At 37.3% G+C, this 17305-nt stretch overlaps 1 protein-coding gene across 1 annotated transcript in view; it reads left to right on the forward strand.

The window, feature by feature from the left end:
- Positions 1-17305, forward strand: part of NCOR1 (nuclear receptor corepressor 1) — a 59455-nt gene that overhangs the window by 24808 nt on the left and 17342 nt on the right. Inside the window, exons 12-26 of the mRNA XM_009583342.1 lie at positions 1172-1302; positions 1800-2017; positions 3693-3755; positions 4414-4553; positions 5281-5407; positions 6850-7405; positions 9391-9520; positions 9832-10027; positions 12572-12745; positions 13667-13827; positions 14226-14346; positions 14445-14555; positions 15064-15161; positions 15998-16166; positions 16749-16889. Of these exons, the coding sequence (XP_009581637.1) occupies positions 1172-1302; positions 1800-2017; positions 3693-3755; positions 4414-4553; positions 5281-5407; positions 6850-7405; positions 9391-9520; positions 9832-10027; positions 12572-12745; positions 13667-13827; positions 14226-14346; positions 14445-14555; positions 15064-15161; positions 15998-16166; positions 16749-16889 (2536 nt within the window). The remainder of the gene's footprint in view (positions 1-1171; positions 1303-1799; positions 2018-3692; positions 3756-4413; positions 4554-5280; positions 5408-6849; positions 7406-9390; positions 9521-9831; positions 10028-12571; positions 12746-13666; positions 13828-14225; positions 14347-14444; positions 14556-15063; positions 15162-15997; positions 16167-16748; positions 16890-17305) is intronic.

Here is a 17305-nt window from a genome sequence, read left to right on the forward strand (position 1 = left end):
TTTTTGTATGATAAGGAATAGCAAAACATTTTTTAGTTTATTTTTAAATTTTTTTTTTTCTAAAGCAGCTGTAAGGGACCATGCTGGTAATTCTAAGTGATCACAGTAGGTAACAGAAATTTCTTCCATTAATTCCTGTTTGAAGCAGATTGTATCTTCTGGAAAGTTTATATCAAATTTATGTGCTTTCTAAAATGAGATACCTTGCACATGGTAGTCATCTGGATTGCTTTGAAAGATAAGGAGCGAGAGTGTCTTAACAGAGAATGCGTAAATAGTGTTTTGTGCAGTTTTCCTTAGTATAATAACATGTAATAGTAATTACTTTGTCATTTGTCAGTGCCTATGTGCTTGTAAAACGATCATCTCAATAAAGACTACAGTTAAATAAATAAATAAATAAATTCTAGGCTATAATTTTCCTTCCGTAAATTCATTGGAAACATAAGTCTACAATTCCTGACCCAATTTTTTGAAAAATTGTATTTCTTAATTACTAACGACAGTTTTGAGAAGATGGCTTAGAGTTGGTCATAATGTTCATGCTACAAGATCTTCTGCTTCCAAGTTATGAGCTATCAGGTTTCACTATTTTAAAATGGACAACGTTAAAAATAAAGTTTGAGAGGAGCAACACCATTACTACACAAGAATGTTGGTCAGACCTCTCTAAGCACTTTTAAAACGTAGGTTTTCATTTTTAGTGTGGCATACAACCGCGCATGTATTTGTCGACACATGTATGTGTACATTATCATCTCGGTGCTCATTTTGCAAAAGAAGCCTGTACCTCCATGGAATTTATAAGACAAAATACCATATCTGAACGGGACAGCTGACCAGAGGAAACGTAAGAGAAAATAAATTGAGAGGTACTGAGGATATACAGCTAATATATAGAAAGTGCACATTCTGTGGCAGAGGGGACTTCTGAAGTCTGGGCGATAATGCCTGGAACATCATGTTAATTATGATTTCAGGGTGCAAGTAGGTGTTAGTTTTTGGCAGAGGTGTTTTATGTTTATGATTCTATGTTGACCAGTGTGCAGTGACTTAAAATATTATCAAGCGGGAGGTAAAGCAGCATCAGTGTTTCTGCTGCTCTAAGTACAAGTTGCTGCACCTTTGTGTGATCAAGTTGTTATAATGTGTAAATCCCATTTCATTTCAGCAACAAATTGCTCGTCCTTCTCAAGAAGAAAAGGTAGAAGAGAAGGTAGAAGAGGAAAAAGCAGAAAAAGCAGAGAAAAAAGAGGAGGAAAAGAAAGATGAAGAGGAAAAGGATGAGAAGGAGGAATCTAAGTAAGTATATGTACTGAAAATGCATTAATTCTCTCTAGATTGCGGTTTTTTGCAAAGATCAGAACAGGGTTCGCATTAGCCTGACAGTGAAATCTGGACTGAAAACTGTTGTTATTTAGGTTAGGTTTTGTGCATTAAACTATTTTGTTGGACATAGCAATTCCTCTGTCTTGCTGAACTAATCAGACTGTTGGAAAAAGCCGTGGGATTATTTTTTTGCACATGTAGTAATTTTCATATCTTGTTGGTTTGGGTTTTTTTCATATGTTCTATCATAGTGTTCATATTTTCTTTGAAGTTGATAATATCATGTATCTATGTTATTCTCTAGCAACTCTAAATTGTGGGCAGTAAGTGAATTCTGTTTCACTAAAGGCGTCTTTTGGGTTTGTGGAGTTTTGTTTGTGGTTTGTTTTGGGTTTTTATATCCATATTCAGGAATATCTGCCCAGAATGGCTATCTGAATGTGACTGAATTATATTTTAACTATTCCCAGAGAGAATACCAAAGAGAAGGACAAAACTGAAGTTGCACCAGAGGAAACAGAGGAAAGGGAGCAGGCCGCTCCTAGGGGCCGAAAAACTGCCAATAGTCAAGGTCGTCGTAAGGGCAGAATCACCAGATCAATGACAAATGAAGCTGCACAAGCAAATGCTGCTGCAGCTGCAGCCACTGAAGAACCACCACCGCCTCTTCCACCCCCACCAGAACCTTGTGAGTAGCATTTATGGGACACTTGGGGACCCATCTGCTTGTCAGGCTCTTCACTGACATAAAGCTCTTTTCTGTGCATACAGCGCACTTTTCTTTTTTCTTTTTAGTATTACATCTTAATTCTTAGGCGTGCTTCTAATTTTGTGACTGTGTGGTACTGTTAAACTTCATGAGGGTAACTTCATGAATAGTGTATGTGTAATCAGATGACTCTGTTAGAACCATGTGGGGAAAAAAAAGGCAGTTCAGTCTTTCTGTGATAACTATGTTTTCTCTCTTTGCAGAGTTAATGATGGATCTGTAGAGATCCAAATGCCTTTGACACAGATTGACTTACAGGCTCACGGAGGTTATTGTTAAATAAGTAGGCCTGATATTTGAGTACTTTAGGGAGTTTCATAATCTGAAATAGATCCTAGCAAGTTGTTTTTGTTGTTGTTGTTTCTGCATTAGATGGCAAGAGACTTTAAAATAAAATGTTACTTTCTTGGCATGTATGGTTAGAAAAGTCTATGCTATCTCTGGCTGCATTTCTGAAAAGACTGACCTAATTTATGGTGGTGCAGAAATACTAGCAAACAGAATACCCTGTGGCTAGTAAATAATTATCCAGGATGGCAGGGCACTTTTTTTTCTTTTCCCCTTGCAGTGCTCTGCTGTGGCAAAGTTTGTTGCTCCTAGCTCTTCAACTGCGTATTTACACGCAGCTGCTATTCTAGAATTTGTAACAACTCTTTTGTTGCTCAGATATTCTGCATATCCTAAAGAACAGAGTTAGCAGGCAAATTAGTTCTCGTTTAACTGTAGACATCAGAGATTGTGATAGACATTCTTGTTCAGTTGCTATGGTGTTTTTTTGTCAGCAGCTAGACTAAGGCAATAGTGTTTTTTGCTTTTGGGTTTTTTTTTTTAAACCACTTTTGCAGGGTTTTCTGCAAAATCCAAAATAGCTTTTCAGTGGATCAGATACTTTATAGTGTCCTGCTTTTATTGTTTGTTAATTAAAGTTGTTGAAGGATCCATGTTGCATGCTATGCATAATGAAAGGGAAATGGAGGCTGTTGCAGCTTAATTCCATAAAGAAATTTAAACAGAATGGTATCAAATCAAGAGAAGTAAATGAAAAGTATTTTGCATTAAATCATACTTAGTTTCCTGCTTGTTTTTGCTTACTGTTCTTTGGTTTCTTTTATTTTTCTCTGTTCATCCAGTAGGAGACTCAGTGAATACAAGAATGGTAGATTTCTTGATACTCACTAATTAATAAATAACCATTTCGGTCCTTTCCACAGTAGTCAGTGAAATAAGGTGGAACTAGCGTATAGCATGTTGGATTGCTGCTTTTAGTAGTTGATGGCAATTATTGGCAGGTTAAATAAAATTTTAGCGATAAATACATCTAGTTAGTTACAAGTCTTCACTGACAGATAAATAATCATAGTTTTGTAGGCAGAATAGTTTTGAACACTTGGCTCTGCTGAGATTGTGGTGGTTCCTACTAATCTCTAACTTGGTTTTAATGGAGACTGACTACTTCCCACTGACAAGAGCAGCTTTCCCAAGTGACTTGAACAAGGCTTAATGTAAATAGATTAGTTGACTATGGATGCATGGTTGGTGCCATAATAGTGAATCCTGATCTTTTCTCTGATCAGTGTCTTTGTTTCTCTTTCAGCTTCTGCAGAGCCTGTGGAAACATCCCGCTGGACAGAAGAAGAAATGGAAGTTGCTAAGAAAGGTAAACCTTGCAAAGCTTTTGACTTCTGAATACTTGTATTTACAAAATTACAATAATTTACTGAATTACTGAGTGTGAGTGCTGTGATTTTTTTTGCAACACTACGCTGAATGATTTGAAATTTGCTGTTGTTTTTTCCTTTAAAAAAAAAAAAAAAGCAAACATCCTTAACAGACAAAATCAGTTTTTTGAGACTCATTGTCTTTTTTCATATGGGCTACTTAGAACTGTTTGATGTGGTGCTTGGTCCATGCAAGTCTGTTGAACAGATGTGTAGGTGTATGTCATATGTAAATTTTCAAAGTAATGTGTCTATAAGTTACAAAAATTGCTATTGTAGTTTATAACTTGTCTATTCATTTGGCAGATACTGTTACCTGTAAATTTTATGCATAAAATCAATATTTTAGCAGAGGGGTAACATATTAGCAACAGCAAAGAGTTAAGTTTGAAGGCTTCACAAGCAGACATTCAAGTTGACATATCTTTTTTTCGCCCCATAAGTAGTTATCAAAAACATTGTCATAGTGAGAGTTCTCTTAAGGATAGCAGTACTTCTGTATCTTACCTTCCCACAGGCATTGTTGTTCCATTTATTTGGGTTTGGATAGCTGAATTATTTATCATAGTAAATATTGGTTCTTATATGTTTGAAAAGGCCTAGTGGAACACGGACGAAACTGGGCAGCGATTGCCAAAATGGTTGGGACGAAAAGTGAAGCTCAGTGTAAGAACTTCTACTTCAACTATAAAAGGAGACACAATCTGGACAGCCTCCTCCAACAGCACAAACAGAAGGTAAGTGCAGTGGGCATTGAATATTTTGCAGGGGAAAACTTGGCATCTTTCTGAAGTCATTCATCACGCTTCACTAAGACTGTTTTGCAATCACCACTTGTCTCCTCTTCTACTTGTTTTTGTGTTGTGACATAAATCTCCTAGAAAAGGCGGCTGATGCTCACTGACCTGTGATACTAATCAGTTCTTGCTTTAAAATGCAATAGAAAAATTTCTATCAGATAGAACACTCAAGCCTGAAGAATTCTTTAGTGCTCTGAAAACCACGTTCCTTATCAGTACCTCAGCAAATATAGAAGTTCATGTCATCACTGTCAAACAGTTACCTTGAAGCACAATAAGCACTAACCGTACAAAACAGAGCAAGAGAACTGGTAGAAGACTAGGAACTGAAAATTTTGGGGCATCTAAAGTAGAGTCCTGAGTGTTGGAATCTCTAAACTGCGGTGTTATCCTAGTGTTCTCTCACTGAAGTGAAGAGCATCAGTGTCTGTGTTTGCTGCAGTAGTTCTGTTGTCCCCCAAACATATGTTGAGACAGTGGTTTATTCCCAAACTTATTTTTGATCAGGAGCAGCAAAAGCTGGCCTGAATTTGAAAAAAAAAAATCTGTGCTAAATAGAGAATCTGTCTTTCATTTCAACCTCGGATTGATAACTGACAATGCATGTAAAAGGAAATAATACTTGCAAATTTTCAGTACAATGTAAATGCCATGTCTTTATCAGTCTTCGCGAAGGCCCCGTGAGGAGCGAGATGTATCACAGTGTGAGAGTGTAGCTTCAACTGTGTCAGCTCAGGAGGATGAAGATATAGAAGCATCTAATGAAGAAGAGAATCCAGAAGACAGTGAAGGTAACTTTTCGGGGAAGGAAACTTGTGTGTGCACAGAAAGGGATGTATGTTTTGTGCCAATTATATGCTCAGAAAGCTGTGTTCCACTTCAGAATGTACTGCTCAAATACTATGTTTCAGTTAGATTTTAGCAATTGGAACTCATTTCACTAGTTGTATCTGGAGGGGGAAAAGCATTTTTAGTATTGAGCAACCTTAAGATGTTATTGCTTAGTATTTTGAGATGCTTTGACTATCTATGCTATCTTCTCAAGGATAAACTGACAGCACATGGTCAAAAAGTTGTGCATTTTGAAACAAGCTGAATCAACGATATGTAACCTTTGCTAGTTGATAGTCTCAGTAAAGCTTCAGACAGGCAAATTTAAGTGTTAAGTTTTTAAAATGTGTTGGTTGCAACAGCTAATAATTATAGGCACTCAACATCAGTCAGTCTTGGCCAGCCCTTCGTGAAGCTATAAGCAATAGAATTCACAAACGATGAATCAGAGAATATGGCTAAGTGTTGGGGATTTTGGCTTTTGGTTGGTTTTTGTTTTGTTTTAAGCTGCAGCGTGTGTCTGTGTGTAATTTAGCAAATTGTCCACTTCTATAATAAGTCAAAATTAATTATTTGTTTTACAAATGGGTAGGTTAAAATTGATGGATCCTTATTGCATCCAAACATTCTTAAAATATTGCTGTAGTTCTAAGGAATGAAGATTGTTATCAGAAGATAAGACTTGAATATAACATTTATGTTCTAGATGTTGCCATAGTTTTTCATAAATGTTTTTATTTATCTAAAAGCTATTTATAATATAATGGGTTCATGAACTAGACTAAAAAGAGGAGGAAGGTTCTTTACTGCAAGAATCAATACCCTTCTTTAATTAGTGTCCAGTTGTCAATGCTGTTTACGCCTTTCACAGAGCAAAGAAGACATTTTCAAGAAAATAATGGTGATTCACAAAGGAAGTAAACTAGAACTGCTAACTTAGAGCAAGAATTGCAAGTCAGCATGTCTATAAAATGTGACTGATTTTCATGTAAAATCAGTGTTTTGCCACTTCTGCCAGTGATGCCTCTAAAACATGTTGATTTAAATCATGAAAGCTGTGCCTTAGGTACTGTGAATGTTGACTCTAATCCTGCAATAAAGCTGCATCATATATGGAAGTACCAAGTCTCTGACATATGCACAAGAGTTTACTTGGCTGGGTCTCTATAAGATCAGAGCTAGCTAAGTAGTTTTATTTCTGTAATTCCAGTCTCCCTGCTTAACCTCTATCTGCTGATTTTTGGTTACTCTCCCTTTGTGAGTCAATTCTTCAGGGCAATAGTCTTGTTGTGTTTTGGGACAGCAAACACATGTTTGATTATTCTAAAGAAGCAGTTCATCAAAGCCTAGTTAGATTTCATGAACGTTGAACCTTTATGCCAAAACTTTTTGTTTCCCCCAGGTGCTGAAAATAGTTCTGATACAGAAAGTGCTCCATCTCCAACTCCAGCAGAACCTGCTAAACCAAGTGAAGAAACTCCATCTGAGAGTGCTGCTTCGAAAGTAACCACTGAGGCGACAGCAGAACAAGAATCTACCATTAAACCTGCAACCAGCACATCTCCCTCCTTAACAGCCCAAAGTGTATCAACAGCTGAAAGTCAGAACCCTGAGCCACAGGTTAAGGAAGAAGTAAATAATGAGGCAGAAGAGCCCATGGAGGTTGACAGTAGAAGCCATCCAGTTGAAGCTAAGCCTGTGATTACTCTTCCAGTGCATACCAAAGTAGAACCTGTAGAGACTGAAATGAGGCTACCAGAGAATATTCAAGTGAAAATAGAGAGTGATACCAAAGAGAGAGATATGGAGAAACCCAAGGAAAAGTCAGAACCAGAGGAAATGGACTATAGTCTGTCACAACAAGTTAATACAGCAAGACAAGAATCCCATTCAGATAATGATTCGAGTGCCACCTGTAGTGCTGATGAGGAAGTTGATGGAGAACCTGACAGACAAGGGTGAGTTTAATTGTTTAGCGTTCAAGTATTGCCATCTTTAAGAAGTTGTTTAAAAAGTGGTTTTACGTAACAGTCATCCAAAAACTATCATCAGTAGCGACATTTTTGTTAGGAGTTTCTACTAGGGAAAAAAAGTCTTTGCTGGAAGTGCAACAGAGCGAAATATCGATTTAAAATTTTGATGAAAAGCCAAAAGAAAGGTCTTCTAAGGCAGGGTAAGGCAAAATTCCATGGTGATAGACTGACTAGGTAGGTAGCAAACTGGCACAACTACCTGGAAAGCTAGAGAACGAGGGAAATCAAGCCATTTGGGGCACGTTCAGAGAATGGGAATTGTGTTAATTATCTGGAAAGGACAACAGCTTACTGAAACAATGAAAATTTGCCAAAGCAAGAAAAGAGATTTGGGATGCTCCTGGCATAAGTTTCCATGATAAGTAGCTCTGTGGTACTTCTGGTGGGGAGGGGAAGATCTTGCTGCTGCAGGATTTTCTGATACACAGCTATTTAAAAATCGGTGATCAACTAAAAAAATTAAGTAATGTGGGGAATTTTGTAAATGCCCCCATCTATCCACTAAGAAACTCAACAATGATTGTGTAACTGGATCTGTACTGAAGTTCTTTGGTTTGGTTTGGTTTTGTTAGTTTGTTGCTTTTACACAGTATTTATGAAAAAATTTACACATTCAGAAGTAGATTTGGAATATTTTTATAGTGTGATTGGTTAGTGTGGGATAGTACGTGGGCTCTCCATTCCCTTTAGTGAAAAACTGTTTGAATGTAGAGCCAAAAATTTGGAGATGGGGTTGTTTTAATTGATTCTTGCTCTCACAAGCTCAGTTTAGTAGAATGCATCCAAAACCCTTGAATTTGACAGGGAAAGCAGCCTGAATATATCTTTTAGTAGGAGATGAAACTTGCTTTAAAAAAAAAAAACAATCTAGGGGCATAAATATTGATATTTTAGTTACCTTTTAACATTTTACATTTATTTGCTTGTATAACCTCTAGAGTCTTGTACCCAATTATTGTCATTGAACCATGTTATATCAATCAGTAGGACTGAATCTCTTGAAGGCTATTAATAATAGAGTAGTGGGAGTATTTTTCACTCTTAGCAGTCAGTGTCCGTAAATTAACAGGCAAGTGTCCTGAGAAATGGATGACCTCTTTCTCCACAGTGTACAATGTCTTCATGCAAATACTAGTTCCTGGGTGGCTCTAACCACTGTGGATAACCCCCATAAGTATATAGGGCTTTAAATGGACATAGCTGCATGTCTTCGGAACCATTTTGTCTTTTGGGGGATGGCTGACACCACTGGTGATATTTGAAGTCTTTTTAGTGTTCTGCTGGTGCAATTCCTATGTAACCATAGCGTAGCATCGGAGCCAGTGCCCCCTCCCTCCCAGTGGTCTTAATATACACACAGTACCAAGGATAGATGTTAAATGTCAAAAGTATCTGGTATCATTGTTCTGCATGTGCTCTTTGGAAGAGTGCAGTTGATGGTGTTTCTGCGCTTTCTTGCCTCTTTAGACATCATCTTTCCACTTCACAAATATATTAGCCCTCCATGTGAAAGTAGTCTTATATACTGCTGTTTATTTATTTCCTGTGGACGAAATATATCTAGTGTTTCCCATCTATTTTTTTCAAAGCATTCTTTATAAAGAAGGTTGCATTCTTGCAGTACTGTGCATATAGAAACAGCATACATAAATTTCTGGTATTGGAGATTCTGAACACTTTTTTGGTATTCCTGCAAATTATAAAAATACAGCAGCATCTGTTGCCTATTCTACCAGATGTGCTGTGGGACAAAACACAACATGATTCTGATTTTTCAGCTCTTTGTCCAGTGTGTTAAATGTGGTGTTTTTTTGAACTTGAGAGGCATACTTTTGCCTGTAAATTTTTTAAGGTGTTTAATCTTGGTCTTTTTGGTGATATTTTTCCCTTCCTTCTATCTCTTTTTCCAGTATCTTCAGCAGGGAGTCAAAGCCCTCACTGTTAAATCCCACTGGCTCAATACTGGTATCATCCACAATAAAGCAAGGGCAGATGGACCTGCAACAACTTCACCACCGAGCTGCGGTCATACCACCTATGGTATGGGGTGTTTTAAGTAATGTTTGAAGGAGTATCTGTTGTCCCTAAAACTAGTCGCAACACTAAAGCGGCAAAAAATGGTGAAAAAACCAAAGAAATGTATCATTCGCTTTGTTATCATAATACTTTTGAGGGGTTAAGTAAGTTAAGTACAAACAAATACGCAAGTAATAGCTTAAAAACAGATGTGGACTGTGTGAAACACTCATACATAGACTATAGCTGCTGCAGTGGAGGCATTGAGCAAGATAGTTGCTTTAGTAAGTACCTGTGTTAATGTACCTGATGTTAATACCTTCCCTACCTTGTAGGTTTCTTGCAGTCCCTGTACTGTTCCTGTTGGAACTCCAGTGAGCGGTTATGCGCTGTATCAACGGCACATTAAAGCAATGCATGAGTCAGCGCTGCTGGAGGAGCAACGCCAGAGGCAAGAGCAGCTGGATATGGAGTATCGAAGTGCTGTAAGCCCTTGCGGCACTTCCAAGAGCCCTAATGTTGAGTGGGAAGGTAGGCATTTTCGCATATGTCATGGAAATAACCCTGCATTTTGTGTCCGCCTGTTACAGTGCTGCCTCATTTAAGGATGAAAGTTTAGTGTACCAATAACTAATTATTGCTTTCCGATGGCACTTGATTGAAGGAACCTGTCTACTATACCGATCCTGCTGCAGTTACAGTGCTGGGAGAACTACATTGTAGCCCACATAGATAAGGCAGAAAAACTGACTTCATTTGGGTGAAATCCAAAAATGAGTTGTTCCTACAGAGAGAGATTCAGAAAGAGTAAGTGTGCAGGTGAGAGGACCCAGATAACTGCGTGTTCTGGGCGAGCCTTTTCAGAAACTTAAGGTGAAGATGGGAGAGAATTGCTAAAGGAGTACGAGCACAATTAAGAGGAGTGTTGTACTGCACTGAAATACATATGTGGACATTGAGCCCTCGAGTAGGGCACAAAAGTATGGTAGAACTGTCATGCTTTAGCCTGTCTGTCTGCAGAAGGGCTGTGTGAAAGGTTCTTTCTCTTGGGAATATGATGGTTGCTTTTGTATATATAGGAGGTACTTGGAGGCAGGGTTTGAACTGAACTCTGGGATCTGGACCTATGTTTCCTGAATGTGACTCTTGGTGTGATCTTCAGTACAGAACCAGGCTAAAATTGCTCACGGAACCTGTCAGGGTGACTAAATAAGGACATGTCTGTTACTGTTGCTGGTTACAGGAAAGTGATTCAGATGGACAAGGTATATGTTACATCATCCAAATTGCTGTGTAAGAGCCAAAGGATGCATTTATTTGCTTTCATTAGACATTCATATTATGCTTTCTCGCTGTGTATATTTGCTATATTTTCATTCTTTGAACTGAAATTATTTTGAACTGAAATTATTTTAATGCTATTAACAGCTTGCAGATTACAAACAGCTTAGCAGAAGATTGCTTTTTTTCTTTTGTGCAAGAAAAGCATATCCTATGGGAGGCCCACTCCTATACTAAGCGTGTAACTTTTACCTCAACTTTTCTTTGCTAGAAAAGGAATAGGTCCACAAACTGTACATTGTAAGAGGGAAATAAACCGAGTGAGATTAATGTGCTGAATGTTATAATATTAGAGATATCATCACAGTTGCATAATTCTGCATTTTTAGATTTTATGTTCTTGTGCGTTGTTTCTGTTGTCTCCACAGTATCAGCAACATAAACTATCATGTTCTTTAAAACTCGAGTATTCTGTATTTAATATGCATAACAATTTTAAATTATGTTATGAAAACGCTTCACCTTAATTACTTTTACCTAAGTGAAATGAAAGAAACATAACCCTTTTTTTTGCCTGTTAAAATAAGGGAGAGAAGGGAGGGAGCTTGTAGATTTGTGGAGGGGAGGGTAAGGTTGTGGTTTCTGGAAGTTGCTTCTTTAGGTGGGAAGTTTGGGGTTGCTTAAAAGTACCATTTAACTGAAATACTACCTGAATAAGTCTTGGCATTGGCAGTACGGTATTATGAAGTGTGGGAAAGTTCTGGGGTGAGGTCTCTGCCAGCAAAATCAAGGTGGTTATTGAGGCAGCCAGAGAGGGAGGGATAACGTGGTTAATGTAAATGGGTTCTACAAGACTGAACATCTCAATCTGAAAACTAGAAGGGGCTGAGATGTCGTCAGATCATTACAACAGCTACTTCCTAAGATACACTGTGTACCTGAAGCTTGTCCACCAACTCCTGTATGCAGCAGAGACCCCACAAACTGTTTAAAATCCTTGCATTGCATACATCAGAACACTGCCTGTGTTGTGGGGCATCTTGTCAAACTAAAAGGCCTGTTGTTGAGTTGGCTTATGACAAGCTACACAATACTTTACCATGAAATAAAATAGTAAAGATCCTTTAGAAAGCTATTATGGGATGATTACTGCCATCTTTCTTTGACTATGGAGGTTAAATATGTAACTTTACAGCTGCAGTAGACTTGTTCTGGCTTGTAATTTTGAATGCTTAAATTGTTCATTGCCAAAGAAAAGGAATTTCTGAAGTTCTGGTACTGGATTTTTAATTTCCTAAATTTGATAAAAATGTGTTTTCCCTTTAAACACCATTGATGGGAAATACTGGTATTTGAAATTTGATTTGTAACTTCTCTGGGCAAGCAAACAAGGAAGGGAGGCTTTTTGTCTGGTGGTATTGGCATGTAAGTCGGCTGAACTTGCATGTAAACCTGGCTGATGCACAGGATTTGGAAAGGAATCTTCTTTAAATGAAATCTTTTTCAATAGTAGAGCTTTTTCACTTCAAGGACCTAAAGGATCCAGATACTGCTTTTCACATACAGAAAGTATGAGAAAGTTTTTTTCAAAGCTTTGGATATAGACGTATAGACATAAGAACATATTAAATTAAGCTGTACTTTAATACTACTTTTTAATTGAAACATTTGTACCTGATGTGTACATCTGATATTAGAGTAGGCCCTTTGTTAAAATTGTGCTGTAAACTGGACCTTTTGACTCCAATTTATAATCCAGGGTTCTTTTCTTTCTGATAACTTTAACCTTCACAGGAAAACCGGTGGCCTATATGCCTTATGCTGAGGTCAAGCGAGCAATAGAACAGGAAGCACAAGTGCAAAATACAGCGACAAGGTCAGCATCACCATACAGGCTATCTCCAAGAGAAGTCAATAAAGCCTCTCCCCAGCCTGACATGAATGCAGCTCGCTATAGTGTCCCACCAGGTAAATATTTTGTTACGTATCATGGGGATATGTAGTCGTCCTTTGGAAGATGGACTTCTGTTACTTGATGTAGTATCAAATTATTCTCTAAACACTTTGTGAATTAACAAAAGAAGAAAATAGATTGTTTTCTGTGTGTGCATGTAAATAGGCGCTTGGTATTTTTCTAGCTCCAATGAGGTTTTATTTTTGTTCTTTATTGCTGCATCAGCTGCATAACATGTATTTTATTAAGCAAATAAGATGATCTGAAAATGTTAGAACAGTATAGAAACAAAGTCGTCAAGAGTTTTTCAGCTTAATACAAGTACCATCATATTCATGGGTGGCCTTTCTTATGAAGGGGCGAGTTGAGGAAAAGAGAAAGCTGCTGCTATCCTTGGTGTTAGTTTCTGACTGTAATTGCTTAATATTATAGTCTGAATGTTTTATAAAACAGTGAAATAACTGACAAATCTTAATTCTGAAACTTGGATTATTGCTTTTTCCTTCAGAGCATAATGTCATGCTAAGAAAAGACAAAATCAGGAAAGCTTAGATTATACTTGACTCAGCTGCATTCCATTTAAAGAATAAGAACTTTAAAAACAGGAAAACAACAAAAAACTTGAATGTACCCTAGACTGCTATTTTTAAAAGCTTAGTTTTCAGAGTCTGCAGTTCTACAGTGCAGCTTTTGCCATTTCTTTTTGAACTTTGATGCAAGGTTAGATATTCTACATTCAGTTTGTGTGCATAACATAGACTTGGACATAGTGAATTTCAGAGTTGTAAATACAGCTAGATAGCTTTTGGGTATTGTGAGGCAATTCCCATCAGAAATTGTCAGATGAACTGTGCTATTTCTGTTCTTCTTGTCTCTCTAACTACTAGTAAAGCTGAAACAGACTGTAATGTTTAATGTACAATTTTTCCCCCAAGTTCTCCAGCCAGCACCTCACCAAGTAATAACCAATATACCTGAAGGAGTCCGCCTTCCAACAACCAGACCTACCAGACCACCACCACCACTCATTCCATCTTCCAAGACAAGTGTGCCATCAGAAAAACCTTCCTTCATCATGGGAGGGTCAATCTCACAAGTAAGAGAATTATTATTTGAAAGTCTGTGCTTACATCAATTTTTTGCCCTTTCATCAACCTTCAACATCTTGTACTCAGTTATGTTTTCACAGCATTAACACTTAAGACCTATACATGCCACCTCTAAAAGCCCAGAATTACAGGTGCCTTAGAAAATAGAACATGTTGCACTTATTTACATTTAGTAGCATGGTTGAGGATGTCCAGTTCAGGTGAACTGCATCTCGAAACTAACAGTGACACTACACTCCTGGTGTTCTGCACTGTGATACTTTGCAGTGGTGTACTGTAGCATTTTAAGATAGGATCATAGTAGTATTAACATTCTCCTTTCAACATAGATGTGAATCTTCATTCCAGAAACAAGAATTAACATATAATATATTTGTTGTTTCAGGGAACACCTGGCACTTACTTAACATCCCATAGTCAAGCTTCCTACACCCAAGAAACTGCAAAGCCGTCAGTGGGTTCTATATCTCTTGGGCTGCCAAGGCAGCAGGAGTCAGCCAAATCTGGTAAGAAAAGAAAAGCTGACGTGTTTTATATAGGTTGTTTGATGACTCATAATTAAAGAAAAAAACCCCGAACTTTTTCTTTTTCTTCTTCTGAATAGCTTCCCTACCCTATATCAAACAAGAAGAATTCTCTCCCAGAAGTCAGAATTCCCAACCTGAGGGACTCCTGGTCAGGGCACAACATGAAAGTGTGGTTCGAGGTAAAGAAAGTCATACATATTAAGAAACTTTGTCAGAGCCTGAGAAAACTGAGAGAATTAACTTCTAGGGCTCAAACTGCTGAAGTGTTATTTTTAAGTATTACATGATTAATCTGCTCCCTATTTTCCGAGGCATGTGTATTTGTAGCTAGCTCTTCCTGTCTGCATGTCTCATTTAAAAACATCTGTTTCAAGGCATGCCAATTTCAAAATTAAGTTGTTCACTGGAGCATACACAGAGCAATACATGTGAAATATCTAAATACATCAAAAGAAAAGAAACTAAATACCATGGATTAATGCTGTAAAAGACTTTTAGTCTGTAAAAGGCTATGTTAAAAGAGGAAACAGTCTAACTGCTTCAAATGCATGCTGTTAAACTGAAATTTTCCCTGTATTTTAGTGTAAACTAACAGTTCTCACTGGAGTTATTAATTATTTCAAATAGAGTAGCTACTTCTTTTCTTTTTTTTTTTAATTCTCTTATTTATCAGGATGTCTTATTATTTCAAATCAGGTACCACAACGATACAGGAGGGAAGTATAACGCGGGGAACTCCAACCAATAAAGTTTCTGTTGAGACCATTCCTTCTTTGAGAGGCTCCATAACTCAGGTATTTTTCTCCTTACTGAGAAGGCTGTAGCAAAACAGCATATTTAAACTATCACCGTGAATGTATTTGCATGTCTGAAAAAGTAAATTAATATCACAGAGTAGGAACTGCCTTGAAAAAAGAAATTTAATACAATCAGATGGTCAAATCCCACTGTTGCTGAAGTCAGCATTACCATGATTTCATCTTCATGTATGTGAGTCTTGAAACTTCTAAAATAAAACCACCAGAGCCTTTGGTATACCTAACTGAAGGCTTATGAGCAACTTCAATGAAAATAGCATCACACCTGAGTTCATATATTAAAATCAACTGTAACCAGTCTTGTGCAGATGCTATTTAAAGCCAAAAAGGTAAATTAAGCCCTTTTGTCTCATCATTTTTTAAATGCTACTGTTTTGGTTGATTTGGGATCTCTAGTTACGGGGAGCCATAGTAACAATTCTCCTCTGAGAAGGGTAATTTTCATTACTTTGGATAGAAATAAAACCTAATGGCACCATTAAATATGTAGTATATGTTACCTTCCCCCAAAATGGTATTATGGTGTAAATGTTCTAGGTCATTAAATACTTTTGTAATATTGTGCTCCCTATTCTTCCTTCCATATTTTTTTAACAAAGTAGTGAATTGCCTACAAATAATCTTACTAATATTTAGGTTAAATGTCTAATAATAGAGGCAGAAGTTTAAGCCATACTGCGTGATAAAGTAATTGGTTTTCTAGATCTAAAAATGTTGTGGGTTTTGGTTTTTTGGGTTTTTCCTTTCACTGCTCCCTGTTCTTCTAAATAAATACACGTGTTCTGAATTATATTTGATTGATTTAAATGCAGGGTACACCAGCTCTATCCCAGTCTGGCATAGCAGCTGATGCGTTATTGAAGGGAACTATCACCCGGCTAGCTACAGAAGACAGCAGCCCAGAAAAGTGTCGAGAGGAAGCTTCAGCCAAAGGCCATGTTATTTATGAAGGCAAAAGTGGGCATATTTTATCTTACGATAGTGAGTATTTGTATATTCTACCTAATCAAAGTCACGGCTGCAGCAGGTTCTCCTTTTATAATCCATAGCTGAAGTATATCTGTACCCAAGTGGATGGGTATAAACCTCAGTCACGGGGAGTCACTGCCATCTGGGAGATGTATTGACCTGTATGTGTTTTTGAGGGTATGAGAATTAAAGTGATCCAGAAGTTGTGCCTGTGTTCTGAAGAGTCTCCTGTAGTATGTATTTAAAATATAGTTAAACTGTTTGATTTCTGTGCCATTTATTTCCAATTTGTCATGGAATATTTTTATTTTGAAAGGTTAAACAACTAAGTTTAAAATGATCTGTATTAAAATCAAAAGAAATGTGTCATTTAACTTTGAAATTCAATTGAAATACTGATAAATGAGTAACTGTTTGAACAAGTATGTTTTTTAACAAACCATGAAAGATCTTTCTAAGATTGAGATTTAACGTTACAACATTGAAGTTGCGGTGTTAAAGTATTAATGACCTGTGGTCTCACTAAATATAATGCTCCTGTGTCTTTTTTTTATCGTCCACAACACCTAACCATGCTCTTGTAAATTTTGCCAGCTATTAAAAATGTTCGTGAAGGAACAAGGAGTCCAAGAACTGCTCATGAAATTGGTTTAAAGAGAAGCTATGATACAATGGAAGGGAATATAAAGCAAGGAATGTCAATGCGAGAGTCTCCAGTGTCTGCACCACTGGAAGGTAAAAACAGCTGCTTCCGAGGTGTTTTGTGTTTTATCCAAACTTTTTCCATTGATGTAAGAGTATTTAGAGTTATTTTATAGAGCAGACTTAAAAGAGAAATTAGATATAAATCTTACAGAAATCCATGTAATAACCACTACAATTAAAGCATGCTGGAAGTATGGAGGATGCATGCTGGACTGGAGTAGATACTAGTTTTCCTTTTTGTTTTGCTGGTGTGTTACCATAACTACAGGTCGTTCAGCTAGCACTTACTCCTCTCAGTAGATCTGACACACGTAACTGACTCTTCACAGTCCCAGCGGATTGTCGCAGAGCTGAAACAACACAGAGTCACAGCAGCATGGAGTCCATGGACGCACCCATTCAGTTAAATATTGGTCTCAACCTTGGCATAGTAACTTGGTAACACA

The sequence above is a fragment of the Fulmarus glacialis genome, unplaced genomic scaffold, assembly GCF_000690835.1.
Source record: "Fulmarus glacialis isolate BGI_N327 unplaced genomic scaffold, ASM69083v1 scaffold25398, whole genome shotgun sequence".
Classification (NCBI taxonomy): domain Eukaryota; kingdom Metazoa; phylum Chordata; class Aves; order Procellariiformes; family Procellariidae; genus Fulmarus; species Fulmarus glacialis.